The sequence below is a fragment of the Balaenoptera musculus genome, chromosome 11 (genome assembly GCF_009873245.2).
Source record: "Balaenoptera musculus isolate JJ_BM4_2016_0621 chromosome 11, mBalMus1.pri.v3, whole genome shotgun sequence".
Taxonomy (NCBI): domain Eukaryota; kingdom Metazoa; phylum Chordata; class Mammalia; order Artiodactyla; family Balaenopteridae; genus Balaenoptera; species Balaenoptera musculus.
Window position 1 is genome coordinate 39,120,743 of NC_045795.1, and position 24,851 is coordinate 39,145,593.

The window sequence follows — 24,851 nt, forward strand, 5'->3', positions numbered from 1 at the left end:
CCCTCCACATCAGTGCTTCCGTTTCTTTAGATCCAATACCTGTGAGGCCTGGGGCATATTCCTGCCACGAACTGTGGCCTTGGATGTTGAAAGAGCCTGCTCAGGCAATTGAGACACCCCTCCCTGGGGGTATGCCCCAGCTCCCCCTGCTTCCAAGGAGCTGGTGGCAAGAGTAAAAGAGCGTGCTAGGCATCCTAGGAGAGGATGTCTGCGTTGGGGGAGAGGGTGGGGCACATCCATGACAACGGAGAGAGGAAAAGAGGCACCTGCAATCCCTGCAATGTTCCCATGCAGGAGGGGTCAAACCCAAGAGTTCTTTCCATCAAGTCCCTTTCCCTGCATCCCTTCCTTCCCACCAGGGCTGGTCTGGTCCTACCATGTACTTTTCAGTGGGGTCTGACTGTGGCTTTGGAATTCCATGGCCCCAGACACCTAGGTGGTTACCCCCAGAGCTGGGTACCAAAGCTAGGACTTCAGCACCAGGCAGCAGAGGCATCAGAGACCCTGGGTACCTTGGCAAAGGCACCCCCCCACCCCCGCCATGGGGCTTTGCCCACTTGGAGCAGTGGATTGTGTGCTGTGTGTGGAGGGGCTCTGATGACATAACACAAGGTAAGGTAGAGAAAACAGAGTTCCTCCAGCCCACCCATCTTGAGGCCTGAGACCCAACCGGAGCCTGGGAGCAGTGCTCACACTGGTCTTGCTTGGCTACCAGGAGCCTACTTGCTCAGCTGTGGGCAGGAAGCCACCGGCAGCTCCTCAGGGCTTCTCTCATACCAGGGCTTCCTTCCCCCTGTGCCTCTGGGAGGGCAGGCCCACCAGTCGGGCACAGAGGCTGAGTGAGGTCTGTGCCCGGGATACAGGGCCAAGAGCCTGATTTGACCAGCCCTGCCACCAGGGCCCGAAGCTGAAAGGAGGGAGGAGGAGGGAGGGGCCCAGGTGGAAACTTGGAACTTTTATTAAATACTCATTCACCCGTTTGCCACCACCATCCAGAGCAGGAAAAAAAATTATCAAAATGGAATTAAAAAAAATAAAACAAATTACACCCAATCCCCAGTATGTACAAGGTTGCTCCCTGCCTCTCTGCCACAGAGAGGCTGGGGAGCAGCTGGGGGTAGGGGTGGGGCGGGGCACCTTTACTCCAGCCACAGGCCCCTGAGCAATTCTGACTGCAGTGGCAGAAAGTCCCTGCTGCCAAGTGGCCAGACATCTCGGCTGGCCTCCGGGGAGGTGGTTATTGCTGAGAGGGGCAGTGCTGGGCTCAAGCTGCCCCTACTGGGCTGAAGGGCTGTCTGCCTTCTCCCCTAGTGGGCAGTGACCAGTTGGAGCAGAGGACCAGTCCCAAGAGCAGCCCCAGTTGCCACCTGAGAAGGGGAGTGGACCAAGGGCGGAAAGGGTGTTTTCTAGAGAGAGGAGAGGGTGCTCAGCTGATTTTGGGGGGAGGACACCCCAGTGCAGCCTGCTGATCAAGCTTGTCCTCCTTAGCTCCTGAGGATGACACACTCCCCCGATTCCAGCTGCTTGGCCCTTCTCTTGGGCAGGACCCCTGTGCCCTTCAGGCCATTTTCCTGCTGCCTTCTTGCCCTAGAGACCTGTGTGGCCACCTTCCACGTGTCAGCCACAGCCTGGGCCCTTGGAGGCAAGGATGCCTGTACGGCATGGCACCTCTTCCAACATGGTGTGGGACCCAGCCCTCTCGGGCTCAGCAGCCGCTCTCCGAATCTGTGGTCTCCAGGGTCACAGTCCCTTGCTGCATGGCAGCAGTGGCTACGCTGATGGCCTCCTCTAAGGTCTGCTGCTCCTCCAGCTGTGGAGAAGGGGGAGGAGAAGGAAGGAGAGAGTGAGACCCTCCCTCCTAGATTCCAGTGGTAGTATATGAGGCCTACTTATTTGAATCTCCACCCACCCAGTGCCAAACACCTGAGAACTTAGTAGGGCCCCAAGAAACAGGAAGTTCACTGATAGAATCCTATTAGGCTAGACATGGTGAGGAGCCATGGAATGGTCCAGGGTCAGACAGAGCAGTTTGCTCATAGAAGGGGAATGACTGATTGGAGTAATCATCTACTTCAGCCTCCTTATTTTCCAGATGACGAAACAGGGACACGAAGAAATGAAGGGTTTAGACCACCAGGGAGACTGCCATCAAAGTTATCCTGAAGGTCAGAAGGGACTCCCTACCCTGACTCAGTCAAGAAAGAGCCTGAGACAGGTGTGTGGATACAGGCAGAAAGGGGTTTGTCCTCTGAAATGGGCTCTTTTTGAGCCAAATGCTGTCCTCTTCAAGACCTCCATCTAGTTCCCCTTCCCTTCTAGTTCCTTTCTCTGGCCACAGTATCCTACCAGACCTCTACTCACCTGCACTGCAATATGAGTTCCATTGGCTGTGGCTAACAACGCCACCTGTTGATGATGAAGGGATGCTACACTTGAGTCCTCAGCCACCACAGTCCCAGAGGTAATGATTGTGACCTGAAATATAGAAGAATGAGGTTTTCCAACACACCTACATTACTCTCCCAAACCCCAACCCAAAAAATCCCTCCAAGCAAGGTGGCTGGGAACAACCCAGAAGGAAATGAATAAAACCATTATGAGTCAGATTAATTAATTAGCTTGGGGCTCAGAGCTAAGTGGGGTTGTATTTTACTTTAATTTACAGCCAACTTAATTTAGGAATTTTGAATCACAGAAGGACAGAGCTGTAAAAGGTCCCAGAGATAATTTAATCCCCTCATTTGAAGATGGGCTAAAGTTCATGGAAAAGTAACTTGCTTATGGCAGCAAAGCAAATTTGGGGTAGACTGAGATTTAGAAACTGTCTCTTGACTCCCAGTGCAATGCTTTTCAACAAGAGTTGCTGACGACCCAGAGAAGATGTAGGGAAGACCCCTTATGTGTGGGAATCTTGGTCCTCGTATGAAGGCTTGACTAATTAAGCCTGCACTTTAGGGCTCATCCCACAGAAAGGAAGGACAAGAGAACAAGAAACCCCAAGCAAACCGCCTGGTCATACGGGCTGCGTCTGGGTGCCATCGGCGCTGACCATGGTGACTGTGTGTGTGCCAGATGTGGCAAGGTCATCATCATGACTAGGAATGGTGAGGGTGGTACTGCCGTGCTGGGTCACCATACTGATGGCACTCCCCAGTGCCTGCAGGTCTTCTGGTGACAGGCTGACCTGCCAACAGCAAGGAAGAAGATGAGCTGGGAGTGGAGGGGAGGGCTGTCTGAAAGCCCCTAAGCAGATGAATCTGCTCTCCCAGAGCAGGTTCGCTTATTGGTAAGCTAGATTAGCTTCTTGTCACAGGGTGGAGGGAGTCAGGACAAGTAAAACAGGCCCTAGGTTGCAAAGAGAGGCTACATTGGAAGAATTCTGCTGACCACTTCTATTCATCACTTTGCCTCAGGGCTCTGTTCCATGTAATTCAGGGTCTCCACCTAATTTCATCCTCATATCAACCCCAAAAGTCATAACTGCACTTGACAGTGAGGGTGCTGACAAAGGTCAGGTTATACTGCTGGCTAGAAACGCCAAGTTTCCAGATCCCACACCATGCTCTGGCCCGTATACCGACATGTCTCTCTTGAGAAGGACATCCAAGTGTTTCACTCAGATGAACAGGACCTGTCAGCCTCCAAGTAAAGAGGGAAGCTACTAACTGTGCTCCAGAAGTCACAGAGACTGAGCTGGAAGCATGAGGAAGAGGTGGGGGCCTGTGTTACAAGATTTGGTACCCTCAGCCTCAGCTTTCTGAGATCCATAAGGCTAAAAAAGAGAAACTGGGTGGACGTGGGGCTGTTAGAACTTGGAGCTCCCCAGAGAGCGTGGGAGAGGCTACCAGCCAGAGTGGCCCACCCCACCTCTACCCCCAGGGTCTGTACCTGCTGGGCACCATCCTGAGTGATCAGAGCCACCTGGGGGGCCCCATCTTCCTCGGTCACCATAGCCACTTGGGCAGGGATGTCATCACCCTCTTCTTTCACCTCCGACAGGTAAGCAATGCGGGGTCGTTTGGGTAGCGGGTTCTCCTCGGCTGCAGAGGCGGCTGGGAGAGGAGAGCCCAGGCTGACACCTGCCACCAGGTGGTCACGGGGAGGCCCAGCCGGTCCCCACTCTCACCTCCTGCCCACGCCCCTCACCCTCGAGCTGCTGTTGCTCATAAAGGGCCTGCTCGCTCTCCTCCGTGGCCTCCAGCTCGCCGTGGGCGCTGCGCTTGTGCATGGCCAGGGTAGAGGTCTGCCGGTAGGTCTTGCCGCAGGTGCTGCAGGTGTAGGGCTTGCAGTGTGTGTGCACCACATGGTGCTTATAGAGGCTTGAGTACTCGGTGAAGCGCTTCCCGCAGCCTGGCACCGTGCAAACGTATGGCTTCTCCCCTGGGGACACTGGGCTGTGAGGGGGGTGGGACCTGGGGCTGGCAAAGGGGAAACTAAGGGGATAGGAGTGGCGGACAGGGTTGGTGAAGGGAGAGCCAGAGGGAGGAAGAGGGACTGAGATCTGGGACTCTGAATGGACAGAGTTGGGGAAGGTGACCAGTGGAAGGCAGAGGGAACGTGAGCGTGGGACCACGGAGCCCAGAGACAAGGTGGAGAGAAAATAGCAGGGGCAAGGCCGAGGCTAGTGAAGGGGCTGGTGGGGGCGCTGGGGGCTTGTGAACAGAAGAGGCAGGAGATAGAGAGGGGTGACTGATACGTCAGGTACGATGGGAGAGTGAGGGGACACATGCGTCTGAGAGATGACACAGAAGGCTGGACAGGGACGTAACACTGGGGAGGGTGAGGATACACGGGAGTCACATGGACAGTGGATGAGGTGAGGAGCTGAAGATGACATTTCCCTCTGCTTTTTCCCCATCACGCCTGACCCTGGCCTTTTTCTGGAAGCTCAGCTGGAGTGGGAGAATTTTGGGTGGGTATAGAGAGGCAGCAGGGAGCTGAGAGGGCCAGCAATGCCCGTCAGATTGGACCTAACTGCTGAAGGAGGAACCGCTCACTGCAAGTGAAAGAGTGGTTCTGGGGATATGGCCGAAACCACCGAAACCCCGTGCCCTGCCCACGGACCAGCCTGGAATGACGTTCTGGGCTGTGCGTCGAGAACATGTTTAGGTCAGAAGCCTATGGTAGAGGGGGCTGGGGCCTCAGGGGTGGTCCTTGCATGCCAGCTGGCCCACCTGTGTGGATGCGCACGTGATTCTTGTAGTTGGTGGCACTGGTGAAGCCACGGCCACAGTGGGGCTCGGGGCAGGTGTAGGGCCGCTCGCCCGTGTGGGTGCGCACATGTACCTTGCGGATGTTAGACGTGGTGAAGGAGCGGCCACAGCCCTCAAAGGGACACCGGAAGGGGCGTTCACCTGTGGAGATGGGCTGTGTGAGGGCGGCTCTGGAAGGGGTCCTGCGGAGCAGGGAGCAGGGCGAGCCCTGGGCTCAGAGCCGGGTCTGAACGGGGCAGGGCGGGCAGGGCCCAGCCTACCGGTGTGGGTCCGGACGTGCTTCTGCAGGTCTCCGGAGGTCTTGAAGGCCTTGCTGCACAGCTCCTCTGGGCACTTGTATGGCTTCTCACCAGTGTGGGTGCGCACGTGGCTCTTCAGCCCATATCCTGTCCGCGTGTGAGACGGAGGGAAGGAGGGGTGAGAAGAGCATTGGGTGGGGCCTCATCCTCCACCATCTCTTCTTCCTAATTTAGAGGCTCTCCATCTTCAGGTCTGCTCTGCGAGGCTCCGGACCTCCTCTGGCACAAGAAGCCTGTGTCTGCCTCTATCCCACCCCTGCCTGGGCAGGTAAGAGGGGCTAGAGAAGCCCACTCTGCTCTCCTTCCCTCTCCAGGGGCAGCTGGTGCCATTCCAGAACCAGTGTAAGAGGGAACCTAGAGAACCTATGCCTAAAGGGCCTCAATTCAGAGGGAAAATGAAGCCTAGAGGGATGCAACCGACCACCCGGCACCCCCAGCTGGTGGGTGTCAGGGCTGACGCAGAGGCAGGTCCCTCTGCCAACCCCCAGCTCCTGCTGCCTCTTGCCTCTGTAACAGGGTGTCCTCCAGAGACGGCGCCCTGCGTCAGAGCACTCCGAGAGCAGTCTCTCCAGGAAGGCAGCCTGGTGCTTGGCTTCCTTGAGGGAGTTGCCAGAGCTAATCTAGAACCCTCTCCCCTCAACTGGAAGCAGTCCACCTTGGTTCCCATCCAGGTAGGTTACCTGTGGCAAAGGCCTTTCCACAGCTGGGGAAATCACACCGGTATGGACGGTCACCTGTATGAGCTCTCTCATGCACCTGTGAGGACAAGCAATCATGTAATTCAGAGGGACAAGGGTATGAATGGGCAGCTTAGTTCTCGTTAGGGCCCGGAGTATCAGCATTGGCCACCTCCTTTATTTTGCTTCCTCTTCAGCTGAGATGCCCCCTCCAGAGAGCCTTCCCTGATTCTCTTCCCTCCTGCATTCTTCATGTGTGTCAAAGCCCTCTGTGCTGACTTTTCTGTACACTCATCTCTTCCTTCCAGGAGGCAATGAGCAACTCGAGGTCAGGGACCAGTTCCAGTCAAAGCGGGAAGGCAGAATTACAGCCTGCTGGGAAGATGGCAAGGCTAAAAGCTCTCTGCAGCAACCTTACCTTTAAGTGATGAGCGGTGGTATAGAGACGCCCACAGCCCTTGTAGCCGCAGCGGAATGCTCTGTCCCCAACCTGCTGTCCTTTGCCATTATGGGGAGCCTGGCTGTCATGCAGAACCTGAGGAAAAAAATCTTGGGGTCCCTATATGTATTCTCCTCAATGAAAGAACGGAAGAGGTAGGACACAGGACCCAGCTGGCCCCTTAAGACCCAATAAACAGGGTTAAACCTACCAAGGGGGAGAAGTGCAACCTGGGTGACACATCCAGACAGACGGAACAGACACCGGGGCATGCTGCAGCAGAAATGGGGCTGGCATGTGGAGTCACCACCCAGCTCTGATGGACAGAGGAATGACTAAATGTCATAGGGGCTGTGACAGCTTTGGGAGAAAGGGTATCTCCTAGACGGCTAGGTAAGGTGAGGGAGGAGTGGTCTGAACAGCCACACTTGAGCTGGGTGGTGACTCCACATGCCAGCTGCCCCTTCTTTTGACCACCAACCTAGGAGGCGCAACTCTGGACATGTTTATCCTCTGATGGGAGGAGATCCCTCCCTCCCTGGGGGAAACCTGTGTTTGGAAGGGGCATTAACATGTGGCTTGCTGTGGGGATGAGCTCACCTGTGTTCACCAGAAGTGAGGTGGTCACAATCAACAAACCGCAGAAGTGCCAAGGGCAGGGGCCCGAAAGTCCCACCAGAAGCCTCAGCTCTAACCACGGCACCCGGCTAACTAACAAGTCGTTCCCTTCCCTTTCTCCTGCGAACACCCTTTTCACACCAGCCTCTGGCTTTGTGGAGCCCTTACTGTTCTTCTGCTTTCCTGAGCAGAGTCCTGCTGGGACTGTCCCTTAGTCTTTGTTTCTGGGACACTATGGCCTTCCAAGGAGCTCCTGAAACAGAACTCCGGAGCCCGTGGTGAGCAGGACACAAAAGAGGGAGACCAAATCCATGGCAAGGTCTGTCTAGTCAGCTACAGGTCAAGGGGTCAAGCAGCTGACAAAGTTTCATGGACACTTAAGCAGCTGGTGGGTGGCAGGAGAGGGTCACAGGTGGCCAGGCCTGCTCGGCAGGCTAACCCACTCAGGCGTTCAGATTTCATTCCCATGTCCCACTGGCTCTTGAGGTAATCAAGGGAATCAAGGAACTTCAGGGCTGGAAGCGACCTCTGAAATCATCTGGCCCCATCTCATCGTATGAGACAGGAACAAGCTGAGGCCTAGGAGGGGAGTGACTTACCCAAGGTCAGACTAGGTAGAGGCCGAGCCAGCACAGATCTCAGGGCTCACAATTTAAAGCTCAGTTGTCTTTCCAACGTCAGTAAGCCTCAAATTAGGCTTCTAAAATACACCTGAGGGAACTGGAGTGGGAGTGGGCATAGCCCAGAGGGGCCTACTGCAAAGTTTTGTGCTTCAATTTGAAAAGACACGAGGATTTCCTCTTCTCTTTTATGATACAGCCACATTAGTTTTATTATAAAAATAACTCCCCCCAGTCTTTGGGTAAAACGGGTGTTCCAGGAAGCCCTGCCACATCTACCCTGAGGCACTGCTGTTCATGGGGAGAGGGAGCACCCTGGTTTGGAAAGCTCACAGATCTCTGTACTGGTTCCCCCTACGGCAGGACACAGCCCCAGCAGAGAGAGCTTAGGAGACTGACTGACTGTTGGAAAGCTAAGATCCATTTCTTTGCAGCTGAGCTACTGTGCAAGCCTGTGTTCCAAGAATCCCCAGCTGCTCTGTTACATCTGCTCTTGTCACTGCCTACTGAGGTTATTTTCCCAAATGACTTAATGAGTCGCAGAGAAGAAATAAATACAAGAACATCTGACCTCGGTGGACTGGAAAACTAATAAAATTCACTGGCAAGGCAAGAGCTTTCTCAGACAGTACAGCCAAAGTGAAGCTGGGCCTAAATTCCCACCGTACGGATATCGCTGTTTCCTACAGCTGCCTTCCCTCTGCACAGACAGTATAAACAAGCGTGAGTGTACACAGCTGTCGGTGGCCCTGGCCAGGCTGTGATGCTTATCCGAGACGATGACGTGTGAGAGATAAGTCGGGGGAGCCAGTGTGGAGGGGCAAAGGGAGTAGCCCCGGCCATGTCCAGGCACAGGACTGCCCTTGTCCTCTAGAAAGGTGGCAGATTTGGCAGGGCCAAGAGAGCTCACCTTGCTGGCGTACTGCTCCAGGGCCACCACTGTGTCCGTGCTGAAGCCCTCATCATCCTCTGTGGCCAGGTCCTCCAAGCCCACCTCTGTCTGCACGGCCAGGATGGTGCTGTCGGATGGCACAGCCACGGGGTGGTGAATGTAGGCAGTGGAGCCATCTTCCAGCTGGACGGCTTCCAGGGCACTGGGGTCATAGCCCTCTGCAGGGAACATGCGGTTAGCCCAGACGCTGCACAAGGGCAAAAGACGCGGCTGGGACCTGGGCTTTAGGTAACGAGAGGTACATATACCAAGGAGGGTTTTAACCTCGGGTTTCTCCTGGTCCCTCACTTTGGCGATTCACTCGGGCTGGCCTTCCTTCTGGGGCAGCCTCTCCTAAGCAGGAGGTCTCCTATGGAGTACCGACTGGGAACTCACAAGCTCCGTGAGGACCTGAGGGGACCATCATCTTGGCCTAGATGACCACAAGAACCTCCTAACTGGTGGCCCCTCACCCCCTAGTTCCCTCCAGGCAGCAGAGCATCCAGAGGGATCTCTGCAGGACACAAATGCGATCACGTTACCTGAGGCTCTAAACAGTTCAACCATGTTCCATTTGTCTCAGGATAAAGACCAAAACCCTTATCCTGAAGCCCCACTGCTCTGGCCCCCACCCTCTCTATTGAGCTTCATCTCACCCACTCTGCCCTCACCCCCAGTACTCGAGCTCCTAGTAGTTCCTTGGACGTGCCGTTCTTTCTCCCCACCCACCCCCGTTTCCGGACCACACATGCTGTTCCTTTTGTCTGGGGTACTGAACCCTCCCTGCCACTGCTCTTCCCCAGCTAAGCCCACTTCACCCTCCAGCACTCAGCTCAAGTGTCACTTCCCCAGAGAAGCCCTCCATGAGCCTGAACTCCATTTGCAATGATCAGTTCATCATGATGGTTCATTTCAGGCCTATTTCCCCCACTAGATTCTAGGAGAGCAGGGGCTATGTCCGACTCTGTTCTCTCTTGTATACTCCACACCTAGTACCATGCCTGGCACGCAATAATTGCTCAAGAAACTACTTGTAGAAGTAATAAACCATTACTCTTCGATACCTTAAAAGCTTAATTCTTTTTTTTTTTTTTTAAAAGCTTAATTCTTAAAAAAAAAATGATAGTTAAGTTTTTAGTCCTGGTCTTCGATGACGTCCTTGGGTCCTATTTAAAGGCCTAAGAATTTGTGGCTGTGCTGGAGCCAAAGCTGCCATCAAGGCCCAGGCTACAGACCCCCATGCTCAGCCTCCCGGGGGCAGAAACAGCTGTTCCTGTGGTCCACGCCAGGGAAGGCAGGCGAGCCTGCTGAATCAGGTGAGCTTGGAGACCACAGCTCCATGTCTCTGCCCCAGCTCCCAGGGTGCACAACTCCAACCCCCAACCTCTGCCAGTTCTGCTTCCCTTCCTTCTTGCCAGTCGTGATAACTGTGACCCCACCTTTGGGTGTGCGGTGTATGTAGGCCATGCTGCCATCTTCCAGCTGCACGGGCTGTCCATCCTCAAAGGAAAGAGGTTCTGTAACGAGAGCAATGCCTGCCTTTCTCTGGAGCTCGGTGTCACAGAGGGGGGTCCTTCAGTGGGGGCTGCCTGGCCTGCCTCATGAGGCAGGGGTGTCTCAGGATGCCCTCACCTTTCTGCACTGTCACTTGGTGAATGTATGCAGTGGTCCCATCCTCGAGCTGGATCACTTGCCCTTCAAGAAGCTTCTCTCCTGTGGAGGTGGAAATAGAGAGAAGCGGGCCAGGCCCAGAAGAGGGCTGAGGGACACATGCTTGTTTTAGCAGAGGCCTGTTGGAGGCACAGACCGTGTGTCTAAGCACAGGTGACATTCTCCATGTTATCTCATTCCCTCCCTCCCTCCCAGGCCTGTGCCTCAGAGGTACCGGCGGTAGAGACGTCCTGCCATGAGGAACCCTATAGCTCCCAGCAGATTCCCTTCCTGTCACTCACAGGAGGAGCAACTTCCTTTATTATTCTACCCACACCTGGCAAAGTGGGGACTTCCAACCTGGCAGTAAGCTGCTGAGACTTAGCTAAATGGCAAACAAAGGATGCCCTGAAATGTGGAAAGGCCCCAGTGGGTCAAAGTTCAGATCTGACTCAAACTAACTAAATTAAAATACATTCCCTTGTCTCCCACTGTGGCAGTATGCCAAGCCCTAGACCCTCTGATAAGGCAATATAGTTTAGAGGTTAAAAGCAGTGGGCTCTGGGGCTTCCCTGGTGGCGCAGTGGTTGAGAGTCTGTCTGCCAATGCAGGGGACACGGGTTCGAACCCTGGTCTGGGAAGATCCCACATGCCGCGGAGCAACTAGGCCCGTGAGCCACAGCTACTGAGCCTGCGCGTCTGGAGCCTGTGCTCCGCAACAAGAGAGGCAGCGATAGTGAGAGGCTTGCACATCGCGATGAAGAGCGGCCCCCGCTTGCCGCAACTAGAGAAAGCCCTCGCACAGAAACGAGGACCCAACACAGCCAAAAAAAAAAAAAAAAAAAAAAAAGCAGTGGGCTCTGGAACCAGTCCAGGCCTCCTGGGTTTGAATTTCAGCTCTACCTCTTACTAGCTGTGTGATCTTGGACACCTTATTTAAACTCTCTGTGCCTCAGTTTCCTCTTCTAAGAGCAAAAGGCTCTTAGGTTTAGAATCAGAATTAGATAGGCCTCTCCTTATGTCCAGTGAGTTGAGAGGGAGAAGGGGTAAAGGAAGTGAGAAAGGGAAGAAGGAAAGGGAGACTGAAGACTTAATGACAAGTGCTTTCTTTGTTCCTTTCTTTGCAAGTTTCAGGTTTAGGAATTTGAGCTCCTATGATGTGGGAGAAGGACCAGACAGCTACTTCTGGCTCACCTCTGCTGATGTCTCCCACTCAGAAGAATTCCCAAACTTGTCCCCAAACTGAGTTTTCTTGGGTCAGTAACTAACAGTTCAGCAACCCAGCCAGAGGCAGGGAAGGTGGAGACAAAGATAAGAAGTAGGAGTGAAAGGCAGTTGAGACAAGGGGAGAGCGACTCCCCCTCTTCCCTCCCGCCCAGCAAGCAGTAAGCTACCCTGCCTTTTAACACTTTAGCTGTCCTGGCAAGGGCACCAGTACATGGGGTTCTGAAAGTATCATCAGAGCTTCTGCTAGCAGAGTGGGTACTGCTTCAAGGCAGGAAACAAGAGGTTGAGAAGAGTTATTTGGGAGAAAATTTCAACCTTGAATTTCCTTTAACAAGCAGAGATGACAATGGGGAGAGGCAGGGGCGAGAAGAGCTGACCGTCAGGGCCCTCATACCCCACTACAGAGGTGACCGCATGTTCGTTTGCCTGGAACGGTGCCAGCACCGTTATTCATAGCACGCTCTTCCACTCTCCAAAGTGTCGGCTTTGAATAACAGGTTTCACACTTACCCTGATTACAGGTAAGTGTCATAAAATTTTAGGGCTTTCGGCTGGCTAAGCTGGGCCCAGGCAGAGCTGCCTGCTGACAGAGATGAAAGTGCCCTGGTCAAGGGCATCAGAGGAGCTCACCAGCAAGAGAGCTGCCTTTCAGGACAGTGAGGTTCTGGTTCCTGAGGGCCAACTCTGCTCTCAGTAGTGTGAAATCTGTTGTGTGTGAGTGTGTGTGTGCACTCATGTAAGCACACACTACAGCACCATGGAGGAGGCAGAGAACAGAGCCAGGAAGAGTGATAAGAGGAAGATATAAACGGAGAGGTGGGGGAGGCAAAGAGATCCAGACCTAAGAAGACAAGAGGTAAGAGAAGAGTGTGGCTTCCTCAGGCCAAGTGTTGCCACTTGTTTTTTATTCATTCAGTCAACCATTAATTCATAACAGAAGACTGAGGCATGGGAAATACCTGGGTCCACAGAGTAAACACAGCCCCATCTATAGTTCCTAAGTTCTTCCATCCCACCGAGACTGCTGCAAAGGGGCAAGACCTGTGATGGGAAGTCTGCAAACAGAGGGTTGCAGGCTTCACAAGTATTCTAGAGAAGTTCCATTACCACGAAAATGAAGTCAGCCAGACCCATACATCATCATATGGAAAGAGCTTATTGATGAGTTTAAGGGGCCTCTTTGTCGTCGTCAGGAAGCAGATGATTTAAAATGAAATCAACAAACAATTTATCTGTAAGCTTGGGACCTGAAATACATTTTGACAATGTGTTGAAATGGAGGAGGGCAATGTTACGATGACAGTGCAGTCACGTGGATGGCGGTGCTCACAGAGTCCAGAAATGACAAAATAAAGAGTAGGAATGAGGCGGTGTTTGGCCAGTGCTGTCCAAGAAAGACACGCATGCCATCTGGCAAGCCTGAGAATGCTGGCGAGAAAGACAGAGGCTGTCAGGATGGTGAGTGTCCCTGGCCAGAAGGCCCTGCCCTTCAACAACGCTCTGTTCTGACTCCACGCCCTCCTTGAGAATCTGAATTTCAGGTAAATCTGAATTTCAGATAAACAATGAAGTTTTTTTTAGTACTTGGTGTTATTATGTTACTGTTTTTAATATTTAATCCCATGTTTATACATGTCTTCCTCATGCAGTATGTGGAACATACTTATACTACAAAATTATTCGTTGTTTATCTGTAATTAAAATTTAACTAGGGCTTCCCTGGTGGCACAGTGGTTAAGAATCCGCCTGCCAATGCAAGGAACATGGGTTCGAGCCCTAGTCTGGGAAGATCCCACATGCCACGGAGCAACTAAGCCCGTGCACCACAACTACTGAGCCTGCGCTCTAGAGCCCGTGCTCCACAACCAGAGAAGCCACTGCAATGAGAAGCCTGCGCACCGCGACGAAGAGCAGCCGCCGCTCGCCGCAACTAGAGAAAGCCCGCGCACAGCAACGAAGACCCAACGCAGCCAAAAATAAAAATAAATAAATAAATAAAATAAAATAAAATAAAATAATTTAACTGTGTGCCCTGTATTTTTATTTCTGGTCACCCTAGTGGGGTCTAAGGCATGAGATCTATGCTTGGGTGCCCCCTCTGAACCTAGAAGAGTATCTTGTACATGGTAGATGCTCAGAAGACAGTTTGACTGCTTAAACTTGCTTAAATTAAAATGAACTGCTTCTAGAAAGCACTGAGAAACTGGAAAAGCAGGAAGTCAAAACCAGCACTGTGTTCATCCATTCCAGAAATATTTATGAACTACTCACCACATGTAAGGAAGTCTGCCTTTCAGAGGTCTTGGCTCCTATAGCTAGGCTAGTCCGATTTTCTAGCCTGCCTACATGGCATTTCATTTTAAGGAGTTCCCTTTCCACCAATCACCTTGAGAGATTCTCATGCAGAGCAGGCTGTGGCAAGCAGGCTGGAAGGCAGGGTGGTCGTGAGACTCTGGGACGGGGACAGGGCGGGATTCTGAGGTCCCCGGGAATACCTTTGATAGCTTGCTGTACGTAGGCCGTCGTCCCGTCACTGAGGGTCACCGTCTGCAGCCCCAAGCTCTCCATGGCAAACTCCTGCTCGTACACTCAGACATGAAGTTGTCTTCTTCCCAGCACTGAGAGCCACAGCTGAGGTCAGAGATTTCCTTTGGCGTCACAAATCTGAGAAAACGGACAGTGTCATATTATGAGCTGTATGGCTTCCTCCTGCCGTAAGGACACACAGGGACAATGAAGGAGGCCAGCCAAGAAAAAAAAGAGGCGAATTCTTCAAAGTAGAGAACTATGTTGGTTTTTATTAAGAGAGTTCAAAATATACACACTTAAGAATTCTAAAGGTTGAGCATGCAAGAGAAGCATGCCAGCCAAATTGATTGTAAAGTAAGATTTCATTAATCAAAACCCACTTTTAAACTCACTCCCCTTAGAAGGGAGCCCCACTGAAGGCAGGCGGCCAACCCCACTGCTGCTGGTTCTCTGTGACCATTCTGACATCTCCCCTGTGCTCAGATCTATCCATTCACCAGCCTTGTAAATATCACACAGGCATCACAAACAGCACAAGTCCCCAACAGAACTCACAATGGTCCCCACCCCAAGAACTGTTCCACTCCCAGTATCCCCTATCCCAGGAATGGCATGTCCAGCCACCCAGAATCAGTGGGGGTCATTCTTTTTTTTTGGCCACATGGCTTGAGGGGTCTTAGTTCCTGGACCAGGGATTGAACCCGGGCCCTAAGACTGAAAGCACGGAGTCCTAACCACTGGACCGCCAGGGAATTCCCAGTGGGTTCATTCTTGATTCTTCCTTTTTCCTCAGAAGTCTAGGTACACCACCATCTTACATCATACACAAAAATTAACTCAAAATGGATTAAAGAATTTAATGTAAGACCTGAACCCATAAAACTCCTAGAAGAAAACATGGGTGGTAAGCTCCGTGACATCAGTCCTGGCAATGATTTTTTCGGATTTGTCACCAAAGCAAAGGAAACAAAGGCAAAAATAAACAAATGGGACTAAAAAACTAAAAAGCTTCTGCACAGCAAAGGAAACAATCAACAAAATGAAAAGGCAACCTATTAAATGGGAGAAAATATTTGCAAATCATGTATCTGATAAGGGGTTAACATGCAAAACATACAAAGAACTCATATAACTCAACGGCAAAAAGCCAAACCATCCAACTGAAAAACAGGCAGATGATCTGAAAAGACATCTTTCCGAAGAAGATATATAGATGGCCAAAAGGTACATGAAAAGATGTTCAACATCCCTAATCACCAGTGAAATGCAAATCAAAACTACAATGAGATATCACCTCACACCTCTCAGAATGTCTATTACCAAAAAGACAAGAAAAAACAAGTGTTGGCAAGGATGTGGAGAAAAGGGAACCCTTGTGTGCTACTGGTGGGAATGTAAATTGACATAGCCACTATGGAAAACTGTATGGAGGGTCCTCAAAAAATTAAAAATTTGATCCAGGAATTCCATTTCTGCATATTTATCCAAAGAAAACAAAAACCTTAACTTGAAAAGATATATGCACCTCCATGTTCACTGCAGCATTATTTACAATAGCCAAGACATGGAAACAACCTGAGTGTCCACTGACAGGTGAATGGATAAGGAAGTTGTCACGCACACACACACACACACACACACACACACACACACACACACACACACACAGAATGGAATATTATTCAGCCACAAAAAAGAATGGAATCCTGCCATTTCGACAACATGGATGCACCTTGAGGAAGGACATTATGCTAAGTGAAATAAGTCAGGCAGAGAAAAAACAAACACTATGATCTCACTTATATGTGGAGTCTTAAAAAAGAAAATCTAATGGATTCATAGATACAGAGAACAGATTGGTAATTGCCAGAGGCAGGGGTTGGGGGTAGGTAAAATGAGTAAAGGGAGTGAAAAGGTACAAACTTCCAGTTATAAAATAAGTCCTGGGGGATGTAATGTACGGCATGAAGACTACAGTTAATAATACTGTAATGCACATTTGAAAGTTGCTAAGAGAACAAATCTTAAGGTTTTGTATCACAAGAAAAAAAATTCTGTAAATGTGTATGGTGCTGGATGTTAATTAGACTTACAGTGGCGATCATTTCACAATATATACAGATATCGAATCATTATGATATACACCTGAAATGAATGTAATGTTGTATGTCAATTATACCTTAATTTAAAAAATTAAAAGATAGACAAAAAAGTCTAGGTACCTAATTTCAGATGAGTATCACCTTGTACCTCTTGACTAATGTAAGAGCCTCCTAACATATGTCCTCAATAAATTGTTGCCCGTTTCCTATTCATTTTGTAATACTGTGTCAGAATGTCTATGTACAGATCTAAATCTACCACTTCCTTGATTAAAACTCTTCAGTGGCTTCCTACCACCCTCAGAATTCATTCTCCTTGCAGGCAAGGCTGGTCCCCTTATAAGTCCCTGCAGCCCTGGCTACTACCTCTTCCTGGCACTCACAATCCTGGAGTCACCTACTTCAGTACTTATCACTACCTCTTTAACACATGTTGCCTACACAAGACTTTGGGCTCCAGCCTGGTTCCTGGTTCACTGTGGGCTCTCCACAATTCCTTGTTCAGTGACCTACCAGGTCCTTGTGCCAGGAGGGAAGCGCTGGAGTGTCCTACTGGCAGTACTTGCTCTGCGTCTGCCGTAGTACAGAGCGTACTAGAGCCTCTGCTCTAGCCTCAGGGGTTAAGATTCTCTTTGCCACCCATCTATAGAATTCTCCTGGACCTGGAGTCTGGACTTCCTGCTTGATTCTCACTACCTGCCAGCTGATCTTCTCAATCAGTGCTGCCCAAACTGTTTTCACATCAGGGCACCCAGAGAGAAGGATATTTGTGTGTCACACTTTGGATGCTGCTGCTTGAAGCCAGGAGCAACCAGCTGGGGCTTTGGCAGCCCGAAGGGCTGAGTGGATCAGTATTTTGACTATAGCCCAGTTGTGACACACTGGTTGGGATACTCTACCCTAGACTTGGCATCTCCACTAGAATTATTCATTCATTCTGTCCATAAACATTTACTGAATGGGCTAAGCTCTGGGGATAGCACTACTACTACCACCAATAGTGAATATTGCTGGAGAGCTAACCATGTACTAGGCATTTACATATAGTAACTCGTTTAATCCCCAAAATGGTCCTTTAATTAAATACTATTATCTTCATTTTACAGTTGAGGGAGTTGAAGCCCAAGCCATTAACTTGTTCAAGGTTGCACAGCTAATAAATGGAAGAAGAGGATTTGAATCCAGGCCATCTGGCACCAGAGTGGGCTCTTAAGTAATCTACTCTGCTGCCTAATACAGAGGTTTTTAGCTGGAGTTTATGAACCCTGAAGCCACCTGGTAATACTTTTTTGGTGTGTGAGCTTGTACATTTTTCTGAAGAGGGGAGAGTCCATGACTGTCATCTGAGTCTTACAAGGATTAAAAGGGGTAAAGAACCACTGGCCTAGGAATTCCCACATCTGACTCCTCTTCTTTGGTCTACTAGGATCCTGGCAGTGACCCCAATGTTGCCCAGAGTCCTGATAACCCCCACATGGTCCCTATTTCATGAAAGCTCTGGTCCTGGCCTGTTTTCATATAAACAGCATTGTGTCAGAAATAAGAATACACCTGAGAGACCTAGGTCAGAAAACAAAGCAGACTGTAGGTTGAAAAGGGATTACAAAATGGCCTCAGATCTTTATGGCTGGGCCCTGTGACTGCTGAAGCAATGGTTGGTTTGATTTAGCTCATCTGTATTCTATTGAGACTTTCTGAGGAAAATCTGTGCCATGGTTAAAAACACAGGCTCTGGTGTCAGCCTTGGTTCTAATCCAGACTTTACCTCTTTGACGCTGTGTACCCTTGGAAAGTAACTGAACCTCTCTGAAACTTAGATGCTACTTCTAAAAAATGAGGATAATAGTGGCGCCTTCTTCAAACGTTGCTGTAAGGATAAAATGAGGTCACATACGTCAGCATTTAGCACAGTGATGGCACACAGGAAGTACTTGAGAAATTCTGGCTCTGAGGAAGGGGATGGAAGAGGAACCTAAAGGGATATGCTTTTGAAGCAATGGGTATTTCTAAAACAGCCAAGAGTACTGGCAACAGCTCGGGACCAGAAGTCTGCAGAAAGCCTTTTAACCTCGATTCTATCTTCTGTGACTGCCTCTTAATCTGTAAAATAAAGTGTTGGTCCAAATGACCCTAAAATCCTTTCCATTGTTCGTGCTAATAACACTTATCAAATATATAGTCCTTAATGTGTCAGCTGCTGTTCAAAGCACTTTACCTATATTAACTCTTTTAATCTTAAAAATAATCCTATGAGGAAGTAGGTACACTATCCCCATTTTACAGATGAGGTGACTGAGGCTTAGAGGTGGAGTAATTTGCCCAAGGTCCCAGAACTAGTTAGTGCTGAAGCCAGGATCAAAGCCAGGCTGGCTGGCCACAGAGTCCATACCTCTCAATATCTGGTGCATTTCTTCCTTTTGCTAATCCACTGTGACACAACATCAGCTCTCAAAACGCTTGAATACTGGTTGTTTAGCTTTCATCTCACCCACTGCAACTTAAAACCAGTTCTTCTCGACCTGACCACATGGAAAGAGGGAATCGCTGGTAGCCACATTTCCCAAAATAACACTTTTTAGACTCAAAGAAAACAAATCTCCACTCTTTTATATGTTCTCATGTCCAGGCTAAATACAGTTTTCCTCCTTAAGCCTCATAATATACACTTTTAAAACAGTCTACTCTTGCTCTTCTACCATTCCCTGATCTCTGAAGCTGCTTTCCAACAGAGCCTGACAGCAGGTGAGGAGAAGGTGCTTCCTGGCTGCCAGGCATGTACAAGTGTCTAATTGTCATTTTTCTCCCTTTCTTTTGTTAAATGATGAATCCTCCTGTGCCAGTACTAAACCAACAACAGTGACACTGGCAGAGCCAAAGAGAGGCTTGTGACTGCCTCAGGATGGCTGGGTCTGAGCAGTTTCCGCCTGTACTTGACATTTCAGATTCATAACTCCCGTGGCCCTCTGAGAAAGAGTAGGGGGAGAGGGGGAGCAGGGGCAACTGCTATGTTTTCTCCTTGGAGGGTGTAAGTTATACCAGATCCCTAATGACCTGAGCTGGGTATAGGGGAGAGCCAGTCTGGGGGAAAGGAGGGAGTGGGGAATAAGAGCATGACAAAAGGTAGGGATGAAAAGGGAGACTGACACTCCCAGAATTATCAGCAAGTCCAGTTCCTGTTTGTTGCATTTTTTAATGAACTTAACCTACTGTTTGCTCTGATGCAGGAAACAACCCTATGGCTTCATAATATATAAATGTGTTTCCTATTGTAAACATAAATTTTAATTACCAGTGAGATAACATCTAGAAAAACTTTTTAGACACATAGAATCTTTAGGTCTCTCTATGAAAAAAGATGTGCTTAAATTGCCTCCCCAAAGCAGAAAAATAAGAGAAATGACAGACGGGAAATTAAAGAGTAGCCATGTATTTGTGCTTCTCGACTTGGTCATGGTTTAGATCTAATCTGATCCACACCCAGGCTGGGCTTCGCCTTGACTACAGGCACCTGTTCACTACTCTACCATTTTCTGCTAACCCGAACTCCCTGGTCATTTGGAACAAGGCTTTCTGTACTCTGCCTCAGCCAGCCCAGAGGGCAACTGTACTGAGAAGCCAAAAAAGAGAAAAACAGAACATTTGCTTGGAAAGAGAAGAATGTTCAACTTTGAAAAAAAAAAAATGACAATTTTCACTCAGATAATTCTTCATTTGGAAATATAGAAAACTTCTCAGAGAGGACAAAGCGACATTAGGTTGGGAGGGATGAAGGCTGAGGGAGTTAAGTGGCAAACAAATTAGAACCGGATTTGGAAGAGCTGAAGTAAAATGATTCAGTATTTGTGATTATAGAAGAAGACTTCAATGCACACACAAAAAGCTTAGTGAAACAGGCTTGGTTCTGTGGGTTTCCAAACACTAAAGAGAAAACAGGAAATTAATAACAGAAACATATTTAAAACATCAGCTAAACATCTCTTTCCAAAAGGCACAATGATGTTAAAAGCCCAAAGCACTTTTTAGTATGGTTCCTATTTGGCTACTACAATTTTATAGGTTTGAATTAGTCACAGAAAAGGGAGTATTTAGGCAAAGTGGATTATTTTCAATTCCAAAAGGGCAATGAAAATGCATACTCCTTTACTGCAGACCGGCATTCATTTAAACTAAAACAGATAACTTAAAAATCTAATTTTCGGCCAAATGTTTAAGTGAATTTTAACACCTTAGTTTGTAAACATTCAACAGAGCAATCATGGGGGAGTTTCAAACCCACCTTTAGTCCATGAAAAGAAAAGTGCAGAATAAAGGCAATTTGGAAGGGTTACCCTAAGGATATCACTTTACATCAACAAGCAAATTAATACAGATATGATGAGGTTACATCTCAATTGTTTCTGGAATTCAGCTTGGGATCACTGCTGGCTTGAGAAGGGCTATTTGAAAATGAAACATTCCATCAGCATCAGGAGGAACTGGGTCATCGCGGTTATTTAGACACGTCATGTTATTTAAAACATCACCCTGGGACAAAAAAGGTTAAATTTATATTACCAGTTCATCAAAATGGAACAATATCCAGATCTCAACCAGGATAAGAAGGGAGTTTTGGACTTTTGAAGCATAAGAAAATCAAGTCAAAAGGAAGAGTTGGCTTAAAAAAACCCTCGACATTAGGGGAAAATACTAAAGAAATAAAACATAACACATGATATTAAAAACACATATAACTGATAGATAACTAATAAGGACCTACTATATAGCACAGGGAACTCTACTCAATACTCTGTAATGACCTATATGGGAAAAGAATCTAAAAAAGAGTGGATATATGTATATGTATAACTGATTCACTTTGCTGTACAGCAGAAACTAACACAATATTGTAAATCAACTATACTCCAATAGAAATTTAAAAAAAAAAACACATGTAATTGAACTGTACACTTAAAAATGGTTAAGATGGCAAATTTTATGTTCTGTATATTTTACCACAATAAAAAAAAACTAGGTGGAAAAAAAAACCACATGCAGACACTCACAAACCTCCAAGAACATTATCAAATTCCCACTGGACAAATAAGGCTACAATATGAATTCACGTAAGCAAAAAACACTAATATTAAAAAAAAAAGTTTAATTAGTAATTAAAGAATAAGAAAGAATAATCATGAGGATATTATACTTATCAAATTACCAAAAATCAAAGTAAAAGTGTTCACATCCAACAGACAATGAGATATCACTACACACCTATTACAGGAGCCAAAATTCAAAACACTGACAACACCAAATGCTGGTGGGAATGCAAAATGGCACAGCAAAACGGTATTCTGCAAGACAGTTAGGCAGTTTCTTACAAAGCTAAACATATTCTTACCGGTGCCTGTAGTCTTATCTTAAGATCCAGAAATCCTATTCTTAGGTATTTACCCAAATGAGTTGAAAACTTATGTCTGCAGAAAAACTTGCACATGGATGTTTACAGCAGCTTTATTCATAATTGCCCAAAACTGGAAGCAATCAAGATGTCTTTCAATAAACAAATTGTGGTACAGTCATACTATGGAATATTACTCAGCAATAAAAAGAGCTATTAAGTCATGAAAAGACATGGAGGAACCTTAAAATGCATTTTGCTAAATCAAAGAAGCCAATCTGGAAAGGTTACATACAGTATCATTCCAACTATATGACGTTCTGGAAAAGGAAAAACTGTAGAGACAGTGGAAAGATCAGTGGTTGCCAAGGGTGTGGGGTGAGGGGAAGAGGGATGAACAGGTGGAGCACAGGTCATTTTTAGAGCAGTGAAACTATTCTGCATAAATCTATAATGGTGGATAACTGACATTATACATTTGTCAAAACCCATAGAATGTACAACACAAAGAGTGAACCATAATTGCAAACTATGGACTTTAATTAATAATAATGCCTTGGGCTTCCCTGGTGGCGCAGTGGTTGAGAGTCTGCCTGCCAATGCGGGGGACACGGGTTCGGGCCCTGGTCTGGGAGGATCCCACATGCCGCGGAGCAACTAGGCCCGTGAGCCACAACTACTGAGCCTGCGCGTCTGGAGCCTGTGCTCCGCAACAAGAGAGGCCGCAATAGTGAGAGGCCCACGCACCGCGATGAAGAGTGAGAGGCCCGCGCACCGCGATGAAGAGTGGCTCCCACTCTCTGCAACTAGAGAAACCCCTCGCACAGAAACGAAGACCCAACACAGCCAAAAATAAATAAATAAAATTAAAAATAATAATAATAATAATAATAATGCCTCAACATTGGTTTATCAATTGTAGCACATATACTACACCATTGTAAGATGTTAACAGGGGAAACTGGGAACTGGGGGCGGGGGGTTGGGGAAGAAGGGAGTATATGGGAACTCTCTGTACTTTCTGTTCAGTTTTTCTGCAAACCTAAAACTGCTCTAAGAAACAGTCTATTAATTACCAAAAAAAACCAAATTGAACCATCAGTGTTGGCAAGGCCAGGAGAGGCAGGCGCAAGCGTGCATTGCTAATGGCACTACAGGGGCTCCAGGTTCTCCAGAGAACAATCTGTCAATGCTTAACCCCACCAGGAAAGGTTCAGGACCTGAGATCTAATCATCTTATCTTCATAATTCATCCCACGAAAAGAACGGACAGAAAACAAGAGCTACTTGCACAGGATGCTTGTTTAAACGTTTCAGACAAGAACCACCAAGACCATCTGGATTAGTGGAAGAGGGTTAACAAATCAACGCTAAGTGAAAAAAGATGAGGCTGAACACACATCCAGCTCCAACTCGCAGAAACCTAAACTCCATATGAGAAGAGGGCAGAAGAGGCCAAAATGAAATTAACAGTAGTGCTAAAAGGAGGGGGTATAATCTTTAAAAAAAAAAAAAAAGTCGCTGAAATGAAAAGATACCAGCATTGAGCTGAGAGGCAGCTCTACAGTGGACACTAAACCCGTCTGCTTGGTTGCCCAGCTCCACCCTCTGGGAGTTTTCCTTTACTCTCCCCACAGCCTTCCTATGATTGATACTACTGGCATCTCATCCCTCCTTGGTTCTGCAAAGACAGATACCTATTCTTCCTCTAATTTATGCTAATTTAAGTACTGAGGTAGGGAACTTCTTCCTCTAGGATTTTTTCTTCCTTTCTTCTCTTATAACCACCAGAGGTCCAGTTACTCTTTAAAATATATATATATATATATATTTTTTTTTTTATGGCTGTGTTGGGTCTTCGTTTCTGTGCGAGGGCTTTCTCTAGTTGTGGCAAGCGGGGGCCACTCTTCATCGCGGTGCGCGGGCCTCTCACTATCGCGGCCTCTCTTGTTGCGGAGCACAGGCTCCAGACGCGCAGGCTCAGTAATTATGGCTCACGGGCCCAGTTGCTCCGCGGCATGTGGGATCTTCCCAGACCAGGGCTCGAACCCGTGTCCCCTGCATTGGCAGGCAGACTCTCAACCACTGTGCCACCAGGGAAGCCCAAAATATATATTTTTAATTGTGGTATTCTTTCAACTGGGCTGTGTGGTGCTTTGTGTGTCTTGTGGAATAGAGTGTCACAGTGGGGCCCCATGATTCAGTATCCTATGTTGAAGGTAGTTTGTATATTCTTAACTCAAAGCAATGTCCCTGTGTGACTTCCCTGGCTGTCCAGTGGTTAAGACGCCGCACTTCCACTGCAGGGGGCGCGGGTTTGATCGCTGGTCGGGGAACTAGGATCCCTCATGCCATGCTGCAGCCAAAAATAAAAGAAAAAAAGCAATGTCCCTGAGGCTGTGGGGAAACAGGCACAGTCTTACATTGTTGGTGGGAGTATCATTGGTATAAGCTCTATGTCGGGCAATTTGGCAGTTATCAATCAAAATTACAAATGTACACACCATCTGACCCAGCAACTTCATGTCTAGTCTACAGGTAGACGTACATGTATGAAAAATGGCACACGTCCAAGGTTATTCATGGCATCCCTGCATGTAATAATAGCAAAAAAATTCCAAACAGCATAAATGTCTATCAATATAGAACTTCCTTATTATGTAGACATAAATAAATGAGGATGTTCCTTACATACTGACATGGAAAGATCCCCAAAATATATTGAATAAAAATTTCAAGGTACAAAACAGTGCCTTTTGTATGCTGCCACTGCCATAAAAAAATCTATGGAAAGACAGTGAAGCAATTACTAACCAAGGTTGCCGGTGGAAGGAAAACTGAGTGACGGGCACAGCGATGGAAGGGTGACTTTTCACTGCATATCTTTCACTTACAAAAAAAATTTTAAGCCCTGTGAATGTGTTACCTATGTAAAATAAATAAATAAAAATATAAGAATAAAAGAAGAAAGTCTAAAAGCAAGCTTTGCACTCCTTGTGTTGGCTAGAGGAATATCTATGATTCTCCCCTAACAAGGCATGGCTACTCCAGAGCTGACAGGATAGATTCCATGATGTACTGGTTTGTAGCAAAACCACATCTGAAAACTCAGCTTTCCAATTCATGGATGCCATTCTCAAGTATCAGATGGAAACCTGATCAAGCT

The 24,851-nt window shown here is 48.1% G+C and overlaps 1 protein-coding gene across 4 annotated transcripts in view; it reads right to left on the reverse strand.

Annotated features, from left to right (window-relative positions):
- Window positions 1-944: 944 nt before the first annotated feature.
- The window catches only part of ZNF76 (zinc finger protein 76), a 32,269-nt gene continuing 8,362 nt past the window's right edge, over window positions 945-24,851 (reverse strand). Inside the window, exons 2-14 of one of the 4 annotated variants that reach the window (XM_036870244.1) lie at window positions 14,170-14,338; window positions 10,430-10,510; window positions 10,237-10,314; window positions 8,777-8,976; window positions 6,608-6,724; window positions 6,193-6,268; window positions 5,474-5,599; window positions 5,175-5,354; window positions 4,147-4,380; window positions 3,889-4,052; window positions 3,020-3,184; window positions 2,362-2,475; window positions 945-1,810 (exon numbers count right to left, since the gene is read on the reverse strand). In XM_036870244.1, coding sequence (XP_036726139.1) covers window positions 1,706-1,810; window positions 2,362-2,475; window positions 3,020-3,184; window positions 3,889-4,052; window positions 4,147-4,380; window positions 5,175-5,354; window positions 5,474-5,599; window positions 6,193-6,268; window positions 6,608-6,724; window positions 8,777-8,976; window positions 10,237-10,314; window positions 10,430-10,510; window positions 14,170-14,242 — 1,713 coding nt within the window. In that variant the 5' untranslated portion in view covers window positions 14,243-14,338 and the 3' untranslated portion in view covers window positions 945-1,705. Of the gene's footprint in view, window positions 1,811-2,361; window positions 2,476-3,006; window positions 3,185-3,888; window positions 4,053-4,146; window positions 4,381-5,174; window positions 5,355-5,473; window positions 5,600-6,192; window positions 6,269-6,607; window positions 6,725-8,776; window positions 8,977-10,236; window positions 10,315-10,429; window positions 10,511-14,169; window positions 14,339-24,851 lie in introns of those variants that run through there. The other 3 variants (XM_036870245.1, XM_036870246.1, XM_036870247.1) reach the window with 3 other exon arrangements.